Raw genomic sequence first — 22,639 nt, forward strand, 5'->3', positions numbered from 1 at the left:
AGAGCTTCTAATAGACTTCACTTCCTAAAGAGCTTCTAACAGACTCCACTGGTCTACCGTCTACTATTGGTTACCGTCCAGAGCAACGGGACCTGATGGTCCATTTCTTTAACTGTCTATGTTATATGTCTATCCTTGTTTCTAAATCCACATCCACAAAACTGCTCCCATAATCATTCAAACTCATCGGTCTGGCGTTCATCTGGAAGAAGACAAATAAAACCTCCTGCAGCGTCTCTATGGTAACTGGGCGATCGGTTACACCATCCACCCGTCGTAAAACCCAGACTGAGAAACAGCAGCAACATTTCCCCCCCCCCCCCCCCCCATAAACATCACACAAGCATCAGCCAAAAATGAGTTTACTTGACTTTGTGACACATATTTGAAATGTTTGAATTTTTTTCTTAACAATCAATAGTGAACCAGCAGATTAAAAAAGCTCTGTGCTTCTCACACAAGACTTTCAGCCATTTGACCCCTGACCCCCCCCCCCCCCCCCCCCTCCCCCCAAAAATCCCATGATCTCCAGCAATTAGAGTTGTTGAGCTGCCATGTGAAAGTGAATGTGCGTGGCATTTTTGTGTGTTTTCATTTTAATCCTCATGTTGTCCTGTCTGTTGACCCGTTTAAAAAATATATATACATATATATATATCATAAAATATGGGACGCCGTAGATGTTAAACAAAAACACAGCAAAACGTTGGGAAAAGCAACGAAAACGATCAAACCCCCCGTCAAAAACATCGGAAGACGTTGGAGAAAAGTGCCAAAACATCATAAAAAGTGATAAAAATGTGGGGGAAAAAACACAAAAAATCTAAAAAAATCTAAAAAGTTATTAAAGAACATAGAGGCAGAATATAGGTAATTTTAAACTTTAAATGTAAAATAATAAACGCCCTTTTATGCATATGAAGAGACCACAAGAGGGGTTAAAACCCAAAGACTGAGAAACTCTGAGCTGATTCTGTTTAGGAACATGAGTACAACATGCAGATGTTATACTGTACGTATATATAATAAATAACTACTTTATAAGCTTAGATCAGAGCTAAAACACGGATCTAAAAGTTGAAAGAAATTGTCAATTGTCAACCCCGTTCTGTTGAAAACTACAGATCATAAACGTGTGATTCTTGATTGTCTGGAAACACGAGTACAACACGCACGTGTAGATGTAAAAGTACAGAAAAGAGATAAAGATAAAGATCAGAGCTAAAGCCTAAATGTTGATCTATCAAAATATGGACAAACAACTTATGTTCAATGCTTTAAATCCACTTTCTAGAGATAACACGCGTATACTTCTGATACATAGTATGACACATATATACACAAAGTATTGATAAAACGTGGATGCAGTAGTGGGATATTTGTGCGTTTCAGTGTGAGAGTAGTGTGTTGTAGAAGTCTTACCTCTGTGTGTGTCTGTTGCAGCGAGTTCATTCAGGACCCAAAAACCCATCCAACCGGTTGTAGCAGCGACTGCACACGCCCACAGCTCAGAGCCACTTACCCAGCATGCACTGCACGAAAACACAGTGTCAAAGGTTGCCCTGGCTTTGATGAATCAATAACACAAGCTGATAGAGCGCCGCTTCCCTTCAGTCAACAACATCTTGTCCCGCGTCTGATTGGGACTTAACTGTTCAAACACCCAGGCTGATTTAATTAAAACACTGACTATATCATGGTCATAGCCTACATATGGTATGGTGTTGTCGTCTCAACCAACTTTTTATTGTAGGACAATTTTCTTTTTACAATAACTTTGAATGCACCACGAGGCTTACTAGTTTCAAGTGAATGCACCGTGTGTTGTTTTTCCGACAACAGCAGCTGCAGACTGCTTAAAGGTGCCCTGTCACACAAAACCGTTTTTACTTGTCTTTTTTTAAATGTGTCAGGTGTGTGTGTGTGTGTGTGTGTGTGTGTGTGTGTGTGTGTGTGTGTGTGTGTGTGTGTTACGTGGTGAATGTGAAGACGAGCTGCTACCTCCTCTGTCAGCTCTGGGCACTGGAAAGAAATAAGAGGAGAAATCAGGCCAATCACAACAGCTGGTCCAGTCTGACGTCATGTTGTCTTTACTTGGACTAGTCCTGGTCTTGGACTTGTCTTGGACTCGACAAAGGTGGACTTGACTCCAGCCCTGAGTACTTTACTTTTTGTAGCTAAAAGTACGAATGCTTCATGAGTACCAGCCATCTTCAAGTCCTCCGACATGATCCTTGTCCTCGAAAAACATCAAGGATGACAGGACTGAATGACCGCTGTGGTCCCGAAGTCCTTGAAGCGCCTTGTTTTGTCCCACCGACCCAGCCCTGGACCCCCTGCAGATCCCCTACCAAGCCAACAGGTCTGTACCCTCACATTTGTCTGCAGAATCACATTATCATTACACACACAAAGCACAAACCCCACATCTATTTGATGAAAAACACCTTTACTGCACTCAAACAGGAACACATCACATGTAGCACTGAGGACAAACACCTAAGCACCAACAGCAGAAACTACATAGAAACTAAATTATTTCAAAATGGTTTTGAATGTTTCAGGAATTCTTATTAAAACATGTGTAGTAACATTTTTTTTAAAGTCTGAAATGTTTGAGTATAAAGAGCCACTAATGTGCACATGTGCCTACATATTTTAAAGGTCCCATGGCATGAAAATGAGACTTTATGAGTTTTTTCCCCCCCAGCCTGCCTATGCCCCCCCCCGTGGCTAGAAATGGAGATAGGTGTAAACCGAGCCCTGGGTGTCCTGCTCTGCCTTTGACAAAATGAAAGCTCAGATGGGCCGATCTGGAATCTTCCCCTTATGACGTCATAAGGGGAAAGGTTACCTCCCCTTTCTCTGCTTTGCCCACCCAGAGAATTTGGCCCACCCATGAGAGAGAGAGACATCATGGCTTTCAAATGAGCAAAATGGCAGTTGGTCAACACCCCCCCACACACACACACACACACACCTTAAAATATACAGACTCAGAAATGGCACATACTAAGGAAAGCTCATTGTGGGACTGGCTCTAGTGGCTGGAATCCTGCACCAAGGCTGAATTTTGGGAAAGAGACTTCAGATACAGTATTAGGGGACCACTAGGTATATAAAAGAGACTTCAGATACAGTATTAGGGACCATAAGGTCTATATAAAAAGACTTTCAGATACAGTATTAGGGGACCACTAAGGTCTATATAAAGAGACTTCAGATACAGTATTAGGGACCACTAAGTCTATATAAAAGACTTCAGATACGTACTTAGTAGACCATTAAGGTCTTATATAAAGAGACTTCAGATACAGTATTAGGGACCATTAAGGTCTATATAAAAAGACTTCAGAATACAGTATTAGGGACCACTAAGGTCTATTAAAGAGACTTCAGATACAGTATTAGGAGACCACTAAGGTCTATATAAAAGAGAACTTCAGATACAGTATTAGGGGACCACTAAGGTCTATATAAAAGAGACTTCAGATACAGTATTAGGGACCACTAAGGTCTATATAAAAGCATCCAAAGAGCACCATGTCATGGGACCTTTAAAATTTTTAAACCAACAAATATTTTTACATGGATTCTTTAAACATATTTACAGTCAGTCACACAGTTGTCCGTCTCATCACACACCAGAAGAAAAGTCTTTATGTGTTTGACTTGAGAGAACTTTAGGTGGCTTTACTCTCCATAAAACCACCCGAGTCACCCAAAATCTCGTGAAACAACAACACATTCTCACTCGCATCTCGTAAAACTTGGTGAGGTGTCTTTGTTGTTGTTATTGACGCTAAAAGTCCTGTCTAGCGTCAGATAACACGCTTTACCTAAACTCGGTCAGGACTATTGGCGTCCCCTTTGAGGCTGTTATGTCAAGGAAAAGGTCGTGGGTGGGCTTACATATCCGTGACGCGCGGGATTAACCGGATGGTTAAAGACACATGCCGGTCTCCTGGGTGAAAGTCCTGCGTTTGACCCTGTTTCACCAACAGGAAATCAAGGAGACTCGAAGGAGTTGCGGGGGTACGGACGTAGATGTGCTTTTGGAATATTGTGATGAATGTTAATTTCTGTTCCCCATCAAGTGTTAATGTTATGCCGGTGTCTTCAATGTCCACAGATGAACTGTCAATGGAGGGTTGCCAACAGGGACGTTGTAGAGCGTCCTCTGGTGGACAAATAACATGGTTGACGGCCCGTTTTTATTTTTTGAAATATTCATTTATTTGAATGAGTATAACAAAAATAAAAAATAAAATCAGCCATTATAAATGCCGGTGCCAATATATCGGGAAATGCCTTATATCGGTCGATATATCGGCCCGCCAATATATCGGTCGATATATCGGCCCGCCAATATATCGGTCGGGCTCTATTTAACACTGCAATTGCAAATGCACGAGTTAAGCCAAACCCCGTTAAAATGCTAGACATAATGTTTCCCCAGGGTTGTGGTCATGCCTTGACAATATTATAAAATGTAAAATACGATGGAAGCGGCACGACTATCAAAAAAGAAACGCGTACATCAGTCAATTGTTAGGGTTGAAAGACAAGGCATAGACTTGATTTATTAGAGGCTATAGTATAAACACACAAATAGGGGAAAGGTCAATTATCTCTTGCGGGAAATTGTCACAGGTCAGACTCAAACCTTGGACCTCGGCGTTGAGGTTTACGCCCTGACGTACGTGTGTGCTCTACCACTGAACCAACCCGGCCGCGTCCATAGATCCCGTTTTCATTCGGATGTTCAGAGGTCCGAGGTCAACAGACCCCTTTAAATATTGCATGCAAGTTTTTCCCTCAACAAAATGCACCCAACTTTAGAGAGTCATTCAGCCAACTTCCAGACAAGCTGGCATGACATGGTTGGAACCAAATAGATATGTTAGATGCCTATTTCATGTGACACCAATATCTTCTTTATCTAGATTTAAAACGGAGCCCGCAACAGCCTCTGAAAAGACAGTAAAGTCACCCTAAAAGTCTCTCACAGCAGCTGCTCAGATAACTGATAAATGATTCTGGGCTTTTGAGAAAAAGCCGCTACCCTTTCTCCTGAATTTGGCCGCTCAGCTTTCTCCATTAGAGCTCCAAACTCATCTCTGAAATAAAGTGTTTCTCTTCTCAAGTTCCTGTTTTCCTGACTGTAGACGCTGATATCTCCACAGCGGCTGAACGGATCTTTACGGCTCAAACTGCATTTGAAACGTCCGTATCCCTTCGTTTTTCTGCAAGTCGTATTGCAAAGCCAGTCCTGACCAAGCACTTACAAAGTTAGTTTATATTTTAAAGCACATCTAGGACCCTGGGAACATAGGGATGACCCTAGAATGGGTTAACTAAACCTAACAATGCTAACCTATTCCTGATAAGTTGCTAACCGAGAGCAATTTAGCTCTACTTCATCCTCCCATCTTTCCACTTATCTGCTCTACGTGTAGATGTATTAGCTAATCTTCATTTCAGGAACTTGTCTGTTGATTTATCACCGCTTTTCTGGGCGAATTAAACCGTGTAGTTCACCCAGAGAGTCATAAAACCTTGAGCCTTTGACGTGGAACCACGTTATCGTCCTGTACGCATCTGGTTATGCACATAATTATAAAACACCGGATGAAAATAAACCGTGTCATAAAGGAGCCGCCAGCTGCTGCCGCACTGATTTTATTACCACTAATCAGTGTGGAGTCCAGAATTGGAGCAAGGTGAGGGCAAAACACCAATATGGGTCCAATATTATTAGTTATTAGCCATAATTAGTACAGAAAATGTTTCTTTCTCGGTGTAATACAGTATATAATATAATAAGAATAAACTAAAAATCTGCCACTATAGCTTATTAGTTGTATGCTTTTTGTTGGAAGGTGCAAGTGGTGGAAGAAGTATTCAGATGGTTTGTTGTTATTACTTCAAATTCCTCGTGGCGGCGACAGAAACTACACACTATCGCTTTAAGTATTAAAAGTAAAAGTACTCAATGCAGAAAAATCCTCCCATTTTAGAAAGTGTGTGTGTGTGTTAAATGGTCTAATCATTTCAGCTGGACTTGTAGTCTGTTATATTGTTATATTGTATTATTGGCTAGTTTCATTAAAAAAAAAAAAACATCAGATTTTATAAACTACATGTGCTTTGTGTGCAATAATCCTAACTTGTAAAGATTTATGATATTCTCTCTGAAAGGAAGCGGAGTAGAAGTAGAAAATGGCACAAAAACTACAAGTACAAGTACTTCAAATTTCTACTTGAGTATATGTACTCTGTTACATGCTTCCACTTGTAGATGCACTATGGATTTTAAATAAAATAACCTAGATTAGAAATTAGAAATTTGCAACACACCGGCTCTGTTTTTATTAATAACCTAGCTTGGAAATTAGGAACTCAGCCTTCCGATCCCAGAGTCCTGGTCTAGACCTGCTCTCTATGGAAAGACCCGGGAGATAAATAACATCCCAGAGTCTGGTCTAGACCTGCTCTTTATGGAAAGACCTGGGAGATAGATAACATCCCAGAGTCCTGGTCTAGACCTGCTCTTTATGGAAAGACCTGGAGATAAATAACATCCCAGAGTCCGGTCTAGACCTGCTCTTTATGGAAAGAACCTGGAGATAATAACATCCCAGAGTCCTGGTCTAGACCGCTCTTTATGGAAAGACTGGGAATAAATAACATCCCAGAGTCCGGTCTAGACCTGCTCTTAGAAAGCCCGGGAGATAAATAACATCCCAGAGTCTGGTCTAGACCTGCTCTCTATGGAAAGACCCGGGAGATAATAACATCCCAGAGTCCTGGTCTAGACCTGCTCTCTATGGAAAGACCCGGGAGATAAACACATCCAGAGTCCTGGTCTAGACCTGCTCTTTATGGAAGACCCGGGAGCTAAATAACATCCCAGAGTCCTGGTTGACCTGCTCCTCTATGGAAAGACCTGGGAGATAATAAACATCCCAGAGTCCGGTCTAGACCTGCTCTTTATGGAAAGACCTGGGAGATAAATAACATCCCAGAGTCCGTCTAGACCTGCTCTTTATGGAAAGACCTGGGAGATAAATACATCCAGAGCCTGGTCTAGACCCGCTCTCTATGGAAAGACCTGGGAGAAATAACATCCAGAGTCCTGGTCTAGACTGCTCTTTATGGAAAGACGGGAGATAATAACATCCCAGAGTGTCCGGTCTAGACCTGCTCTTTATGGAAAGACCGGGAGATAAATAACATCCCAGAGTCCGGTCTAACCTGCTCTTTATGGAAAGACCTGGGAGATAAATAACATCCAGAGTCCGTCTAGACCTGCTCTCTATGGAAAGACCTGGGAGATAAATAACATCCCAGAGTCGGTTAGACGCTCTTTATGGAAAGACGGGAGATAAATAACATCCCAGAGTCCGGTCTAGATGCTCTTTGGAAAGACCTGGGAGATAAATACATCCCAGAGTCCTGGTCTAGACCTGCTCTTTATGGAAAGACCTGGGAGATAATTAACATCCCAGAGTCTGGTCTAGACCTGCTCTCTATGGAAAGACCGGGAGATAAATAACCTCCCAGAGTCCGGTCTAGACCTGCTCTTTATGGAAAGACCCGGGAGATAAATAATCCCAGAGTCCTGGTCTAGACCTGCTCTTTATGGAAAGACCCGGGAGTAAAATAACATCCAGAGTCCTGCGTTAGACCTGCCTCTTATGGAAAGACCGGGAGATAAATAACATCCCAGAGTCCTGGTCTAGACTGCCTCTCTATGGAAAGACCTGGGAGATAAATACATCCCAGAGTCCGGTCTAGACCGCTCTCTTATGGAAAGACCTGGGAGATAAAAACATCCCAGAGTCTGGTCTAGACCTGCTCTCTAGGAAAGACCCGGGAGATAAATACATCCAGAGTCCTGGTCTAGACCTGCTCTATAGAAAGACGGGAGATAAATAACATCCCAGAGAGTCCTGGTCTAGAACCTGCTCTTTATGGAAAGACCTGGGAGAAAATAACATCCCAGAGCCTGGTCTAGACACTGCTCTTATGGAAAGACCTGGGGGATAAAAAACATCCAGAGTCCTGGTCTGACCTGCTCTTTATGGAAAGACCGGGAGATAAATAACCATCCCAGAGTCCTGGTCTAGACCTGCTCTCTATGGAAAGACCCGGGAGAAATAATAACATCCCAGAGTCAGGGTCTAGACCTGCTCTTTATGGAAAGACCTGGGAGATAAATAACATCCAGAGTCCGGTCTAGACCTGCCTTATGGAAAGACCGGGGAGATAAATAAACATCCAGAGTCCTGGTCTAGACCTGCTCTTTATGGAAAGACCCGGGAGATAAATAACATCCCAGAGTCTGGTCTAGACCTGCTCTTTATGGAAAGAACCGGGAGATAAATAACATCCCAGAGTCCTGGTCTAGACACTGCTCTCTATGGAAAGACCGGGAGATAATAACATCCCAGAGTCCTGGTCTAGACCTGCTCTTATGGAAAGACCCGGGAGATAAAAAACATCCCAGAGTCGGTCTAGACCTGCTCTTATGGAAAGACCTGGGAGATAAATAACATCCCAGAGTCCTGGTCTAGACCTGCTCTTTATGGAAAGACACGGGAGATAAATAACATCCCAGAGTCCGGTCTAGACGCTCTTATGGAAAGACCTGGGAGATAATAACATCCCAGAGTCCGGTCTAGACCTGCTCTTTATGGAAAGACCTGGGAGATAAATAACATCCAGAGTCGGTCTAGACTGCTCTTTATGGAAAACCTGGGAGATAATAACATCAGAGTCTGGTCTAGACCTGCTCTCTATGGAAAGACCTGGGAGATAAATAACATCCCAGAGTCTGGTCTAGACCTGCTCTTTATGGAGAGCGCAGTGAGAAAACTGTTGTGATTTGGCGCTATATAAATAAAATTGATCTGAATTGAATGGAATTACCTCGCCTCAGTACAATCTGGAATATTTGTGGCTGAATGCATAAAATAACTCATGGACTCCCTTCCAGATGCCCAGTCCGCCGCTGATCAGGTCTCTGCAAGGAAACGTTTTTTAAGAGCATTGTGAGATCACTGCGATTGAAATAAATGGCTGTTCCCCAAAAAGTAGGAGATCTTTTCTAAACTGTGACGGTGTGGTGCTTTATAAAATCACAGACGTTTAGCTGTATAGTCCCGTGTGGCATCATGTGAGCGTAGAGCACCAGAGTCAGTGATGTAGGGGGGGCACGTTGGGGAGTTTGTCATCAGAAGTGGACCAGAGTCAGCGATGTATGGGGGGCACGTTGGGGAGTTTGTCATCAGAAGTGGACCAGAGTCAGCGATGTATGGGGGGCACGTTGGGAGTTTGTCATCAGAAGTGGACCGAGTCAGCGATGTATGGGGGGCACGTTGGGAGTTTTGTCAGAGTGGACAGAGTCAGCGATGTATGGGGGGGCACGTTGGGGAGTTTGTCATCCGAAGTGGACCAGAGTCAGCGATGTATGGGGGGCACGTTGGGGAGTTTGTTCATCCGAGGACCAGAGTAGCAATGTATGGGGGGGACGTTGGGGAGTTGTGCATCCGAAGTGGACAGAGCAGCGATGTATGGGGGCACGTTGGGAGTTTGTCATCCGAAGTGGACCAGAGTCACATGTATGGGGGCACGTTGGGGATGTTTGTCTCAGAAGTGGACCAGAGTCAGTGATGTAGGGGGGCACGTTGGGGAGTTTGTTCATCGAAGGGCCAGAGTCAGCGATGTATGGGGGGCAGTTGGGGAGTTTGTCATCAGAAGTGGAAAGAGTCAGCGATGTATGGGGGGCAGTGGGGAGGTTGTCATAGAAGTGGACCAGAGAGTCAGCCGATGTATGGGGGGCACGTTGGGGAGTTTGTCATCAGAAGTGGACCAGAGTCAGCGATGTATGGGGGGCACGTTGGGGAGTTTGTCATCGAAGTGGACCAGAGTCAGCGATGTATGGGGGGCACGTTGGGAGATTTGTCGGTACGAGTGACCAGAGTCAGCAAGTATGGGGGGCACGTTGGGGAGTTGGTCATCAGAAGTGGACCAGAGTCAGTGATGTATGGGGGGGCACGTTGGGGAGTTTGTCTCAGAAGTGGACCAGAGGCAGCGATGTATGGGGGGCACGTTGGGGAGTTTTGCATCAAGAGGACCAGGTCAGCGATGTATGGGGGGCACGTTGGGGAGTTTGTCATCAGAAGGTGGACCAGACGTCAGCGATGATGGGGGGGCACGTTGGGGAGTTTGTCATCAGAAGTGGACCAGAGGTCAGCGATGTAGTGGGGGGGCACGTGGGGAGTTGTGCACGAAGTGGACCAGAGTCAGCGATGTATGGGGGGCACGTTGGGGAGTTTGTCATCCGAAGTGGACCAGAGTCAGCGATGTATGGGGGGCACGTTGGGGAGTTTGTCATCAGAAGTGGACCAGAGTCAGTGATGTATGGGGGGGCACGTTGGGGAGTTTGTCATCAGAAGTGGACCAGAGTCAGCGATGTATGGGGGGCACGTTGGGGAGTTTGTCATCAGAAGTGGACCAGAGTCAGCGATGTATGGGGGGCACGTTGGGGAGTTTGTCATCAGAAGTGGACCAGAGTCAGCGATGTATGGGGGGGCACGTTGGGGAGTTTGTCATCAGAAGTGGACCAGAGTCAGCGATGTATGGGGGGCACGTTGGGGAGTTTGTCATCATAAGTGACAGTGGCGGGCAGAAGAGAGACGGATTCAGGGCCGGAGGAGGAGGAGAGTCCGTCCGATGCTCTTCACGGTTCCATGAACGCCTCCTCGGAGCTTCTTCCATCCCAGCTGGTACCGATCCCAGCTCCTGTTCCTGGAGGGATCTGGAAAGAGAACCGGAGAGGAGTCTGGAACCAGATGTCTATGGATCTCCAGGACACCAGCAGGGAAATGTGGAAATTCAACAGGTAGGCAATCACGTCAGAGACCATAACACTCCATTAATATACGCGCGCATGCACAAACATCTTGCACACGTGCAGGACGGATCGGGGTTCAGACGAGCTCTCTTGCCGAGCACGCAACTTAAGTTGTGTTGCACCAAAGATTATCGTTCCTTAACATTTGGGTTGTTTGTGATTAGCTTGTTTGATATGGCTATGAGTTAACCCTCGCATGGTATTCGGGTCAAATTGACCCATTTCAATTTTATACAAGAAGAAAAATGGTCCCAAGTTACATTTTTTCTACCTGAAATCAGCGTCCTTTCCTTATTTCCTGTGATGAACATGTATTCCTGACTCAGAACATTATTCTGGATATGACACTTATGTTGTTTCCATAGTGGATTTTTAACATGAATTATAACCTTATGACATAAAACCCCACTTCCATGTTTAATAGTGTGCTAGTAGAGACTGATGCATTCCCTGAACATAGATGTTATCTCAGCTGTTGGAAACGGAGATAAAGACAATATTTGCTAATAGATGAAGAAGTAAAATGTTATTTCAGAATTATTTTTAAAACCCCAAAATAAGTCCCGGGTCAGTTTGACCCGAGGGACTCGAGAGGGTCCCGGAGGTGGAGACACCACCAGGGTTATTAACGCCGGCATTCTGCTTTAAGGAAGAATATTTGGTGAAACTAATCCTTTTATGATTAAGTTTTCCGTACATTTTTTAAATGTTTCAAGTACTTTAAAACTAGACTGTGCTCCCTCGCTTTACAACATACTTATTACAAGTACAACAGCTAGCTGCCAAGTCTTATTTGCATGAAAACATGACCGGGCCGCAAAATATTTAAACAAATTTAGGTTATCCAACATTCACATCAAAGAGCAAGAGCTCTTGTGATTCTGAAATGTAAGATTGTTGTGTTTACCCTAAAAGTTTGTCCTAAATTAATAAAAAGCAATTAAAAGCAATTAAAAGCAATTAAAAGCATCCTCTAAAACCTCTTAAACCACTCAAATAGTGTAGAAACGGATTGCACAGTGCAACAATCTATTGTCAATCTGAAGGATTTAGCTAATTATGCTAATTTTGCTAATAATACAAATAATGCAAAAACAGATGAAAATTAGCATCCGTCATTTTCTGTATGCTGGGGACCCATATTTCACATTTCTGCGATAAAACTTTTGTTTCTCAACATTCCCGGGTTCACAACGGGGCTCTACGGGCTGGCTCCTAGATTATAGGGGCGTCTGGGGACAATGTGAAAAAACACTGTGTGTATGTACCACCATCCTTTGAGGTTCTTGAACGCGTCTCAGTGTGAGAGTTGATACCTGAGCTGCAGCGTCACAGATCGTCCTCCAGATCAGACGGATGCTGCTTTATCTGGGAACACAGAGGGGGGGGGGGTGGGGGACTGCCTTTCATCAACAACAGCTTTACATCCTTTCATATCACTCTATCAGCATCTCATCATCACAATCATTAACCACACGCACCAGCAGCCCCATCTCTCGGGGGCTGCACATAAATAGCCAACAAATTTCTTTTATACATACATGAGAAAAATGAAAGACCGTGAGAGAAAAACTCAAATAACATTTTCAATTTGCGTGTGTGGTCAACACACACACACACACACACACAGAGACACACACACACACACACACAGACACACACAAACACAACACACAGAAACACACACACACAACCACACACCACAGAACAGAGACACACACACACACACACAAAGAGACACACACACAACACACACACACACAGAGCCACACACAACACAACACAAAACACACAACACACACACAGAAACAGAAAACAAAACACACACACACACACATGACACAGACACCACAAACACACACACACACAGCAACACCCCACAACACACACACACAACATACACAGCCAAGGATATACACACCACACACCACGAGACACACACACACACACACACACACACACACAACACAGAGACACAACACACACACACACACACAACACCAGGACACACAAACACACACACACCACACACAACCACAGACACAAAACCCACACACACACACACACAACGACAAAAACAACACACACACACACCACACACACAACCAGTACACAACACACGGATACACACACACACACACACACACACACACACCGAGACACACACACACACACACCACCACACAAACACACACACACACACACAACAAGACACACACACACACAACAAAACACACACACACACACACACACACACACCACACACAACAAACAGACAACGGACATATCACACACACACACACACAATCTAAAACACCCACCCCCCCCACCCACCATCCACAACACAGAACAAGAGAACACACACACAGCACAACACACAGACAGAAACAGAGACCCCAACACACACACACACACACACACACAAACAGCCAGACACAGAGACCCACAACAACAACCACCCAAACTACTTGACAGACAACGCAGACACACACATACCCACATCTCACCTCAGTACAATCCTCAACCCCCACACACCACTCACACACCCACGAGAACACACAGAGAACACACAAAACGTACTACACACCCCAACACACAACAACCCCCACCACCCCCACAACACCCCCCAACCAGGGCCCCCATCACCCCCCCACCCGAGACCCCCACCCCACCCCACACCACCACACACACACACACCCAAACAGCACACACCAGCCCCACACCCACCACCCCCCACACCCACCACCACACCCGACCAACCCACAACCCCCACCACACCACAACACCACCCAACCACACCACACAGAGCCCCCACAAACACCCACACACACACACACACAACAACCCCACACACACAAACACCACACACACCACACACACGCGCAACCGCTGATCCCTGCCCACGCCTAATCTCTAATCATTCTGATTTACGTAAAGAGACGGAAACCAGTGACCCAACGCACCACCGCCACCGGCCCCCCCCCTGACCTCTGCCCCTCCAACACCCCGGCGAAGCTGCCTTGAATAAAGACGCACCCCTACAACCCGGCGCACCCAACGCTGAACCGCACCACTCGTTCACGTTCCCCGCACACGCCTGACGGCCCCCCGCCCCCCTCCCGCCGTGCGGTGTGACGCAACAAGACGTTCAATGTCTCGAGTTAACCCTCTTTGCATGAATTATTTTTTACACATGGTAAAAAATGTCTTGATGTGTTTTTATTACTCCAGGATGCTTAAATAATGAAATTGCAAAAAAAAAAAAATGATTTGTTGCCATGCTTGTGGAAAGTGCCAAAAAAAATCCATTATTTCTTTAAAAACATGCTTTTATTGAAATAATTACCAAACAAATTCAACTTATATGTGTCAACATGCATAGCCCAATGTTCACAGTCAAATTAGTTTAGTTTTTTAATTGTAGTTTTTGATAATTATTAATAATAACACTGTAATAAGTCTATCATGTTCACCTGAAAGAAGACACACGGATACAATTTACTTAATTAGGGGCAAAATAAGTAAAATAACACACGGACTAAACTTATAATTACTGAACTATATGGCCAATTAAAACATATTTCTGATCCATAATCTTCCTTCAGGAACTCCCTATTTAAACCAGAAGGGTTTATTAAATATTAAATGTCATCGGACCAACAGATAATTTGAGTGCGCCAACATGATTTCCTTTGGAATAACTCATTTTTATTGGTGAGCAATTCATGTACATTAGTGTGTAATTAATAATTTAGGAAATATGCTAATTACGAAATGGCTGGAATAACATAGTATAAATACATTTTATGTTTTTCTTCGAAAATACTACAAATAATTGCAAAGATAGTGTTAGAGTAAGTAGCCTAAAGTTATGGTAATTCAATCTGAGCCCATTATAGGCAAAATGTCCACATTTCACCTCAATATTTGCATAATGGCGCCACGTGGCAACAAATTAATTTGAGCCTTTTACAGAAAAAACACAAAATTTTCACTGGTTTAAATGATGACAAATTAAAGTTTACTTATTCCAGATAACAGCTGATTTTTTTTTTCTTCAAAGAAATGCTTCTAAAATTGAGGAAAACAACGACATTTTGGCTGATCCTGGAGCGTGAGCTTTTCTGTGGCTGTGTGACGTCATCATCAAATGAGTACAACTTCAAAATAAAAGACCCGTTTACACAATTAAACAAAAAAACAACGCATTTTACATGGTTTATTGTGTAAAAAACACTAAGCACGGCAACAACATGCAATGGAGGGATCAGATTTTGCACGTGACAGAAGACGGATGAAGGGATGAACGGAGGCAGGTAAATAGTCCATTCCTTAATTTAAGACCTTCACAATAAAGCAGATTAAGGAATTTGTAATTGTAAAACAGTCCGTCAGGTCTATTTTTATTTTTATTCTCTCAAATACAACAGACGATTAATTCGGTGGTGAGAAAATTAATAAGGAACCAATTAGATAATTGAATCATCGAAGTGATCTTCTCTAGTAGACACACACACACACACACACACACATCCATACACACGGATAACACAACACACACACACCCACCACACACACACATACACACGGATTACAACACATCACACACACACACACAGACACACACACAAACACACCGGGACCACACACACAACACGGATGATGCATTACACACACACACACACACACACACACACACACACACACATACACACGGATAACACACACAAACACACAACACACGGATAACACAACACACACACACACGGATATTACACACACACACACACACCACACACACACCACACACATACACACGGATCATTACACACACACAACACACACACATACACACGGATATACACACACACACCACACACACACAACATACACTACACACACACACACACACACATACACCGGATTATACACACACCCACACACACACACCACCACACTACACACGGTATACACACACACACACACACACACACACACACACACACACACACATCACACAACGGAATACACCACACACACACACACACACACACAATACACACGATATACACACAACCCACAACAACATACACACACAACACCCAGGAATACACACCACACACCAAACACACACACACACACACACTACACACGACTACACACAAACACACACAACCCACATACACACACACACACACACACACCACCTACACACACACACCAACATACACACCACATACAACAGATATACCACACACACACACACACACACAATACACATACAAGGATATACACACACAAACCACACACACACACAAACACACACACAACATACCCACATACACACACAATACACACACCACACAACACACCACACCACACACACACACATACACACGGATATACACACACACACACACACACAACACACATCAACACACACACACACACACACACACATACACACGGAATATACACACACACACACACCACCCGACATACACACGGATACACACAAACACACACACACAATACACACGGATATACCACACACTACACACGGACTAATACAACAAACATACGGACTATACACACAACACACACGGACACACATATACACACACACACACACCACACACAGACACAACACGGTATACACACACACACAAACACACACACACATACACCACACACACACACACACACCACATACACACGGAATACACCACAAAACACACCACACACACATACACACGGACACACACACCCACCAGACACACGGTAACACCACACCACGCACGGATACACAAAACACATACACACGGATTACACACACACACACACACACATACACCGATATACACACACAAAACCACACAACACTTACACACACACATACACAAGCACACACAACAGCACACCACGGAATAAACAACACAACACCACACACGACGCACACACACACACACACACACACACACACCAAACACAACAAAATAGTCCCTGGTTACAGCTTTCTATTCTGCTTTTTGCCTTTTTTACACCATGATTATATCTTTGGGTCTTGGAAGGAAGTTGTGTGTTTTCCTATTTTCTGACACTTGATGACTTGCAGACTCACAGCAGAGTTTCATCCTTGTGTAATTAATAGTTGAGCCACAAGGTGACAGTATTACACTTCCTTCTGTAGTGGGCCTCAGTGCAGACTGGCCTTCTCAAAGACCTCCAGTCTGGAAGGTACCGGGCCCTGGTCTACGCCAACCTGTCTCATTGCTTTCCCTCCCTGCTATCACCCCCCATTAGAGACCTTTAACTGCTTCTCTGTCTCCTGGGTTTGGTCTCTGCATTTAGGGTAGTAGTGTTATGTAGTTACCCTGTGGGGGTAGTAGTGGTGTTATATAGTTACCCTGTGGGGGTAGTAGTGGTGTTATATAGTTACCCTGTGGGGGTAGTAGTGGTGTTATGTAGTTACCCTGTGGGGGTAGTAGTGGTGTTATATAGTTACCCTGTGGGGGTAGTAGTGTTATATAGTTACCCTGTGGGGGTAGTAGTGTTATGTAGTTACCCTGTGGGGGTAGTAGTGTTATATAGTTACCCTTGGGGGGTAGTGTAGTGGTGTTATGTAGTTACCCTGTGGGGGTAGTAGTGTATATATTTACCCTGTGGGGGTAGTAGTGGTATATATTTACCCTGTGGGGGTGGTAGTGGTATATATTTACCCTTGGGGGTGGTAGTGGTATATATTTACCCTGTGGGGGTGGTAGTGGTATATATTTACCCTGTGGGGGTGGTAGTGGTATATATTTACCCTGTGGGGGTGGTAGTGGTATATATTTACCCTGTGGGGGTAGTAGTGGTATATATTTACCCTGTGGGGGTGGTAGTGGTATATATTTAATCCTGTGGGGGTGTGTGTATATATTTACCCGGCGGTGTGGGTAGTGGTATATATACCCTGTGGGGGGGGTAGTGCGGTATTTGTACCTGTGTGGGTGGTGTGGTATATATTTACCCTGTGGGTGTGTAGTGGTATATATTTCACGTGGGGGTGTAGGTTATATTACCTGTGGGGTGTTGTGTGGTATATATTACACCTGTGGGGTGGTAGTGGTATATATTTACCCTGGGGGGTGTAGTGTATATCATTACCTGTGGGGGGTAGTAGTATGAATTTATGGGTGGTAGGTATATATTTACCCTGTGGGGGTGGTAGTGGTATATATTTACCCTGTGGGGTTGGTAGTGGTATATATTTACCCTGTGGGGGTAGTAGTGGTTTATATTTACCCTGTGGGGGTATTAGTGATATATATTTACCCTGTGGGGGTATTAGTGATATATATTTACCCTGTGGGGGTAGTAGGGCTGGTAGTGCAGTGGCTCGTCCTCGCTGGCCTCTCCTGGTTCAGGACTTTCTCTCTCCAGACTGCTGACAGAACCTCGGTGAGGAGAGTCCGACACACTGAGCTCTCTGCCCTGAGGACACTCTGACACACACACACGCACGCACGCACGCACGCACGCACGCACGCACGCACGCACGCACGCACACACACACACACACACACACACACACACACACTTGGTTTAAGACCAACGCAGTTGGCAGTTTCCCGTCCAGCATTCACGTCGCTTAAATAGCAAATGCAAGCCACTGCGCCTGTCTTTGCACCCAAGGGTATGTGGTCTACAAGGAGGTGTGCAGGCATTCTGGCGTGCTGTCTTACGCGGGTTGTTCAGGTGCATTCTGGTGTGCTGGTCTTACAGGGGGTGTGTTCAGGATACTGGGTTGCTGTCTTACAGGAGGTGTGTCAGGTGCATCTGGTGTGACTGGTCTTACAGGAGTGTGTTCAGGTGCATTGCGTACTGGTTACAGGAGTGTGTTCAGGTGCTTCTGGTCATGCTGGTTTACAGGGCGGTGTGTTCAAGGCATTATGTTACAGGGAGGTTGTAGCTCTACAGCGGTGCATGGTTACATTCGGAGCGTGCTGGTCTTAAGGAGGTGTGTTCAGGTGCATTCGGGTGTGGCTTACAGGAGGTGTGTCCAGTGCATTATGGGCGTGCTGGGTCTTACAGGGAGGTGGTTCAGGTGCTCTGGTGCTGTCTGGTCTTACAGGGAGGGTTTGTTTTTTTTTGCAGGATGAATGTGGGCGTGCTGGTCTACAGGGAGGTGTGTTCAGGGGCTTATGGGGTGCTGGTGTTAACAGTGAGGGGTTCATGGTGCAGTTGGGAGTGCTGGTCTTACAGGGGGAGTGTGTCACAGTGCATTCTGGGCATGCTGGTCTTACTAGGGAAGGTGTGTTTCAGGTGTGGCATTCTGGGGTTGGTGGTGGTCTTAACAGGAGGTGTGGGCAGGTGCATTCTGGGCTGCTGGTTTAAGGGGTGTGTTCAGATGATCTGGGCGTGCTGGTCTTACAGAGGAGGTGTTGTCAGGTGCATTCTGGGTCGTGCGTGTCTTACAGAGGAGGTGCTGTTCAGGTGCATTCGGGCGTTGATGGTCTTACAAGGAGGTGTGTTCAGGGCATTCTGGGCGTGCATGGCTGAGGTGTTTCGGGGTTGTGGTCTTACAGGGAGGTGTGTTCAGGTGCAGTTCTGGGCATGATGGTCTTCAGGGAGGTGTGTTCAGGTGCATTCTGGGCATGCGGTATAAGGGGGTGTGTTCAGGTGATTCTGGGACAGGGATGGTCTTAAAGGGGGTGGTTCAGGTGAGATTTGGTGTGCTGGTCTACGGGAGGGTGTGTTCAGGTGCATTCTGGGCGTGCTGGTCTTACAGCGAGGGTGTGTTCAGGTGCCTTCTGGGGTGTGGTCTTACAGCGAGGTGTGTTCAGGTGCATTCTGGGTGTGCTGGTCTTCACAGGGAGGTGTGTTCAGGTGCATTGGTGCGTGCTGGTCTACAAGAGGTAGGTGTAAGGTGCATTCTGGGTGTGCTGGTCTTACAGGAGTGTGTCAGGTGCATTCGGGGGTGGTCTTACAGGAGGTGGTTTCAGGTGCATTCTGGGGTGTCGGTCTTACAGGGAGGGTGTTCAGGTGCTTCTGGGTGTGGTGGTCTTAAAGGGAGGTGGTGTTCAGGGGCATTCTGGCGTGTGTGGTGGTCTTACAGGAGGTGTTCAGGTGCATTCTGGGGGTGCTGGTTTAAGCGGAGGTGGTTCAGGTGCATTCTGGGCGTGCTGGTCTTACAGGAGGTGTGTTCAGGTGCATTCTGGTTGCTGGTTACAGGGAGGTGTGTTCAGTGCATTGTGGGAGTGGGCTGGTCTAGGGAGGTGTGTGTTCAGGAGGTGCAATTATGGGGTGCTGGTTACAGTGAGGTGTGTTCAGGTGCATTCTGGGCGTGTGCTGGTCTTACAGGAGGTGTGTTCAGGGCATTCTGGGCGTGCGGTCTTACAGGGAGGTGTTCAGGTGCATTGGGTGTGTGTCGTTAAGGGAGGTGTGGCAGGTGCTTCTGGGCGTGGGTCTTACAGGGAGGTGTGTCAGGTGCATTCTGGGCGTGAGGTCTTACAGCGAGGTGTGTTCAGGTGCATTCTGGGTGTGGGGTCTTACAGGGAGGTTGTGTTCAGGGCATCTGGGGTGCTGGTTTACAGGAGGGTGTGTTCAGGTGCATTCTGGGTGTGCTGGTCTTACAGGAGGTGTGTTCAGGTGAATTTGGGTGTGAGTGGTCTTAAGGGCGGTGTGTTAGGTGCATTCTGGGTGGTGCTGGTCTTAAGGGAGGTGTGTCAGGTGCATTCTGGGCGTGTGGTCTTACAGCGAGGTGTTCAGGTGATTCTGGTTGGGGTTACGGGAGTGTGTTCGGCATTCTGGGGTGCTGGTCTTACAGGGAGGTGTTGTTCAGGTGTTCTGGGGTGGTGTTACAGTGAGGGTGTTCAGGTGCTTCTGGGCGTGGGTGTTACAGGAGGTGTGTTCAGGTGCATTCTGGGCGTGTGGTCTAAGGGAGGTGTGTTCAGGTGCATCTGGGTGTGGTGGTCTTACAGGGAGTGTGTTTCAGTGTGCATTCTGGGCGTGTGGTCTTACAGGGAGGTGTGTTCAGGTGCATTCTGGGCGTGCTGGTATTACAAGGAGGTTGTTCAGGTGCATTCTGGGTGTGCTGGTCTTACAGGGAGGTGTGTTCAGGTGCATTCTGGGCGTGTGGTCTTACAGGGAGGGTGTTCAGGGTGCATTCTGGGTCATGATGGTACAGGGAGGTGTGTTCAGGTGCATTCTGGGCGTGCGGGGGGTTACAGGTGCGTGTGGTTTCAAGGTGCACATTCTGGGCGTGTGGTCTTACAGCGAGGGTGTGTTCAGGTGCATTCTGGGTGGTCGTTGGTCTTAAGGGAGGGGGGTTTCAGGTGCACTTCTGGGTGTGCTGGTTCTCAGGGAGGTGTGTTCCGGTGCATTCTGGGTGTGCTGGTCTTACAAGGAGGTGTGTTCAGGTGCATTCTGGGGTGGTGGTCTTACAGGGAGGTGTGTTCAGGGGCATCTGGCGTGTGTGGTCTTACAGGGAGGTGTGTTCAGGGGCATTTGGCGTGGCTGGTCTTACAGGAGGTGTGTTAGGTGCATTCTGGTATGCTGGTGTTACAGGGAGGTGTGTTCAGGTGCTATGGGAGTGCTGGTTTACATGGAGGTGTGTTCCGGTGCATTCTGGGCGTGCTGGTGTTACAGGAGGTGTGTAGGTGCATTGGGGTGCTGGTCTTAAAGGGAGGTGTGTTCAGGGGCATTTGGGCGTGGTGGTTACAGGGAGGTGTGTTCAGGTGCATTCTGGGCGTGGTGTCTTACAGAGGTGTGTTCAGGGGCATTTGGGCATGCTGGTCTTACAGGGAGGTGTGTTCTGGTGCTTCTGGGCGTTTAGGCTCTAAGAGCTTATAAATGCAGCCATTTTCATATGTACGTTTGATTATTCCACTAAATGGACGAGGGACGTTTTCTCACATTCATGCCCAGGAAAAAAAGAAGAGAGAAAAATAATATTATATCCAAAAAAAACAACTTTGGACAATTTAGGATTAATTCTTTTTTTTTCTTTTTTTAACCTCACAAGCATCATTTTCTTTCGCAGGGTAAGAGGAAAAAACTCACACACACACAACACACACACACCACAAACACACACACACACACACACAGACCTACACACGCCAACACCGCACTTACACACACACACACACACACACACACAAAACACACCACAACACACAAAGACATACACCACAACGCAACACCACGCAAACACAGACATACACAGCAAACACACACACACACCACACACCACACACACACACACACACACACGCACAGACAAAACACCCAACCACACGCCACACGCAATGCACCACACAGCAAACTCATCACACACACACGCAAAACTCACCTACACACACACACAAACGACCACACACACACACACAAACACACAAACACACACACACACACATACACACACAAAACAAACTCACTCACACCACACACAACGCAACACCCAAACAGACACACACACAAACACACACAGCACACAAAACACAGAACACAACACACATGCAAATAACACCACTACACCACACGCACACACACACACACACACCGCACAACATAGACACACCACACACACACACACGCACACCACACGTACACCAAACACACACTCACACAACACACACACAGCTGAAAGGGAAGCTATAAGAGGTTATGAGGTGTTTATCGCTGTTACCTCCCTGTCCTGCACACACACCACACACACACCACACACACTAC

General features: G+C 45.9%; 2 protein-coding genes and 3 long non-coding RNA genes across 7 annotated transcripts in view; 2 read left to right on the plus strand and 3 right to left on the minus strand.

Annotated features, from left to right (window-relative positions):
• Positions 1-1,502, minus strand: part of LOC116686868 (5-hydroxyisourate hydrolase) — a 5,710-nt gene extending 4,208 nt beyond the window's left edge. Inside the window, exon 1 of one of the 3 annotated variants that reach the window (XM_032511913.1) lies at positions 1,423-1,502. In XM_032511913.1, the coding sequence (XP_032367804.1) occupies positions 1,423-1,471 (49 nt within the window). In that variant the 5' untranslated portion in view covers positions 1,472-1,502. The remainder of the gene's footprint in view (positions 1-1,422) is intronic. The other 2 variants (XM_032511914.1, XM_032511915.1) reach the window with 2 other exon arrangements.
• LOC116686870 (uncharacterized) overlaps positions 1-9,310 on the minus strand; it is a 22,964-nt gene extending 13,654 nt beyond the window's left edge. Inside the window, exons 1-2 of the long non-coding RNA XR_004331387.1 lie at positions 9,041-9,310; positions 4,833-4,836 (exon numbers count right to left, since the gene is read on the minus strand). This is a non-coding gene — a long non-coding RNA (uncharacterized LOC116686870). The remainder of the gene's footprint in view (positions 1-4,832; positions 4,837-9,040) is intronic.
• Positions 1,768-11,405, plus strand: LOC116686871 (uncharacterized). The gene is made up of 3 exons (XR_004331388.1): positions 1,768-1,862; positions 2,104-2,108; positions 11,394-11,405. It is a non-coding gene; the product is annotated as an uncharacterized LOC116686871 (long non-coding RNA).
• On the minus strand, positions 10,328-18,408 carry LOC116686867 (RNA-binding Raly-like protein; the record flags this gene model as incomplete). The annotated part of the gene is given in 4 exon segments (XM_032511912.1): positions 10,328-10,825; positions 12,238-12,289; positions 18,179-18,191; positions 18,270-18,408. Coding segments are annotated over 3 exon segments (191 nt in total), but the record flags the coding sequence as incomplete, so codon positions are not given.
• Positions 18,409-20,519: 2,111 nt separating this feature from the next.
• Positions 20,520-21,604, plus strand: LOC116686865 (uncharacterized). The gene is made up of 3 exons (XR_004331385.1): positions 20,520-20,666; positions 21,273-21,314; positions 21,516-21,604. It is a non-coding gene; the product is annotated as an uncharacterized LOC116686865 (long non-coding RNA).
• Positions 21,605-22,639: the final 1,035 nt, after the last annotated feature.

This window comes from Etheostoma spectabile, unplaced genomic scaffold (assembly GCF_008692095.1).
Source record: "Etheostoma spectabile isolate EspeVRDwgs_2016 unplaced genomic scaffold, UIUC_Espe_1.0 scaffold517, whole genome shotgun sequence".
NCBI lineage: Eukaryota > Metazoa > Chordata > Actinopteri > Perciformes > Percidae > Etheostoma > Etheostoma spectabile.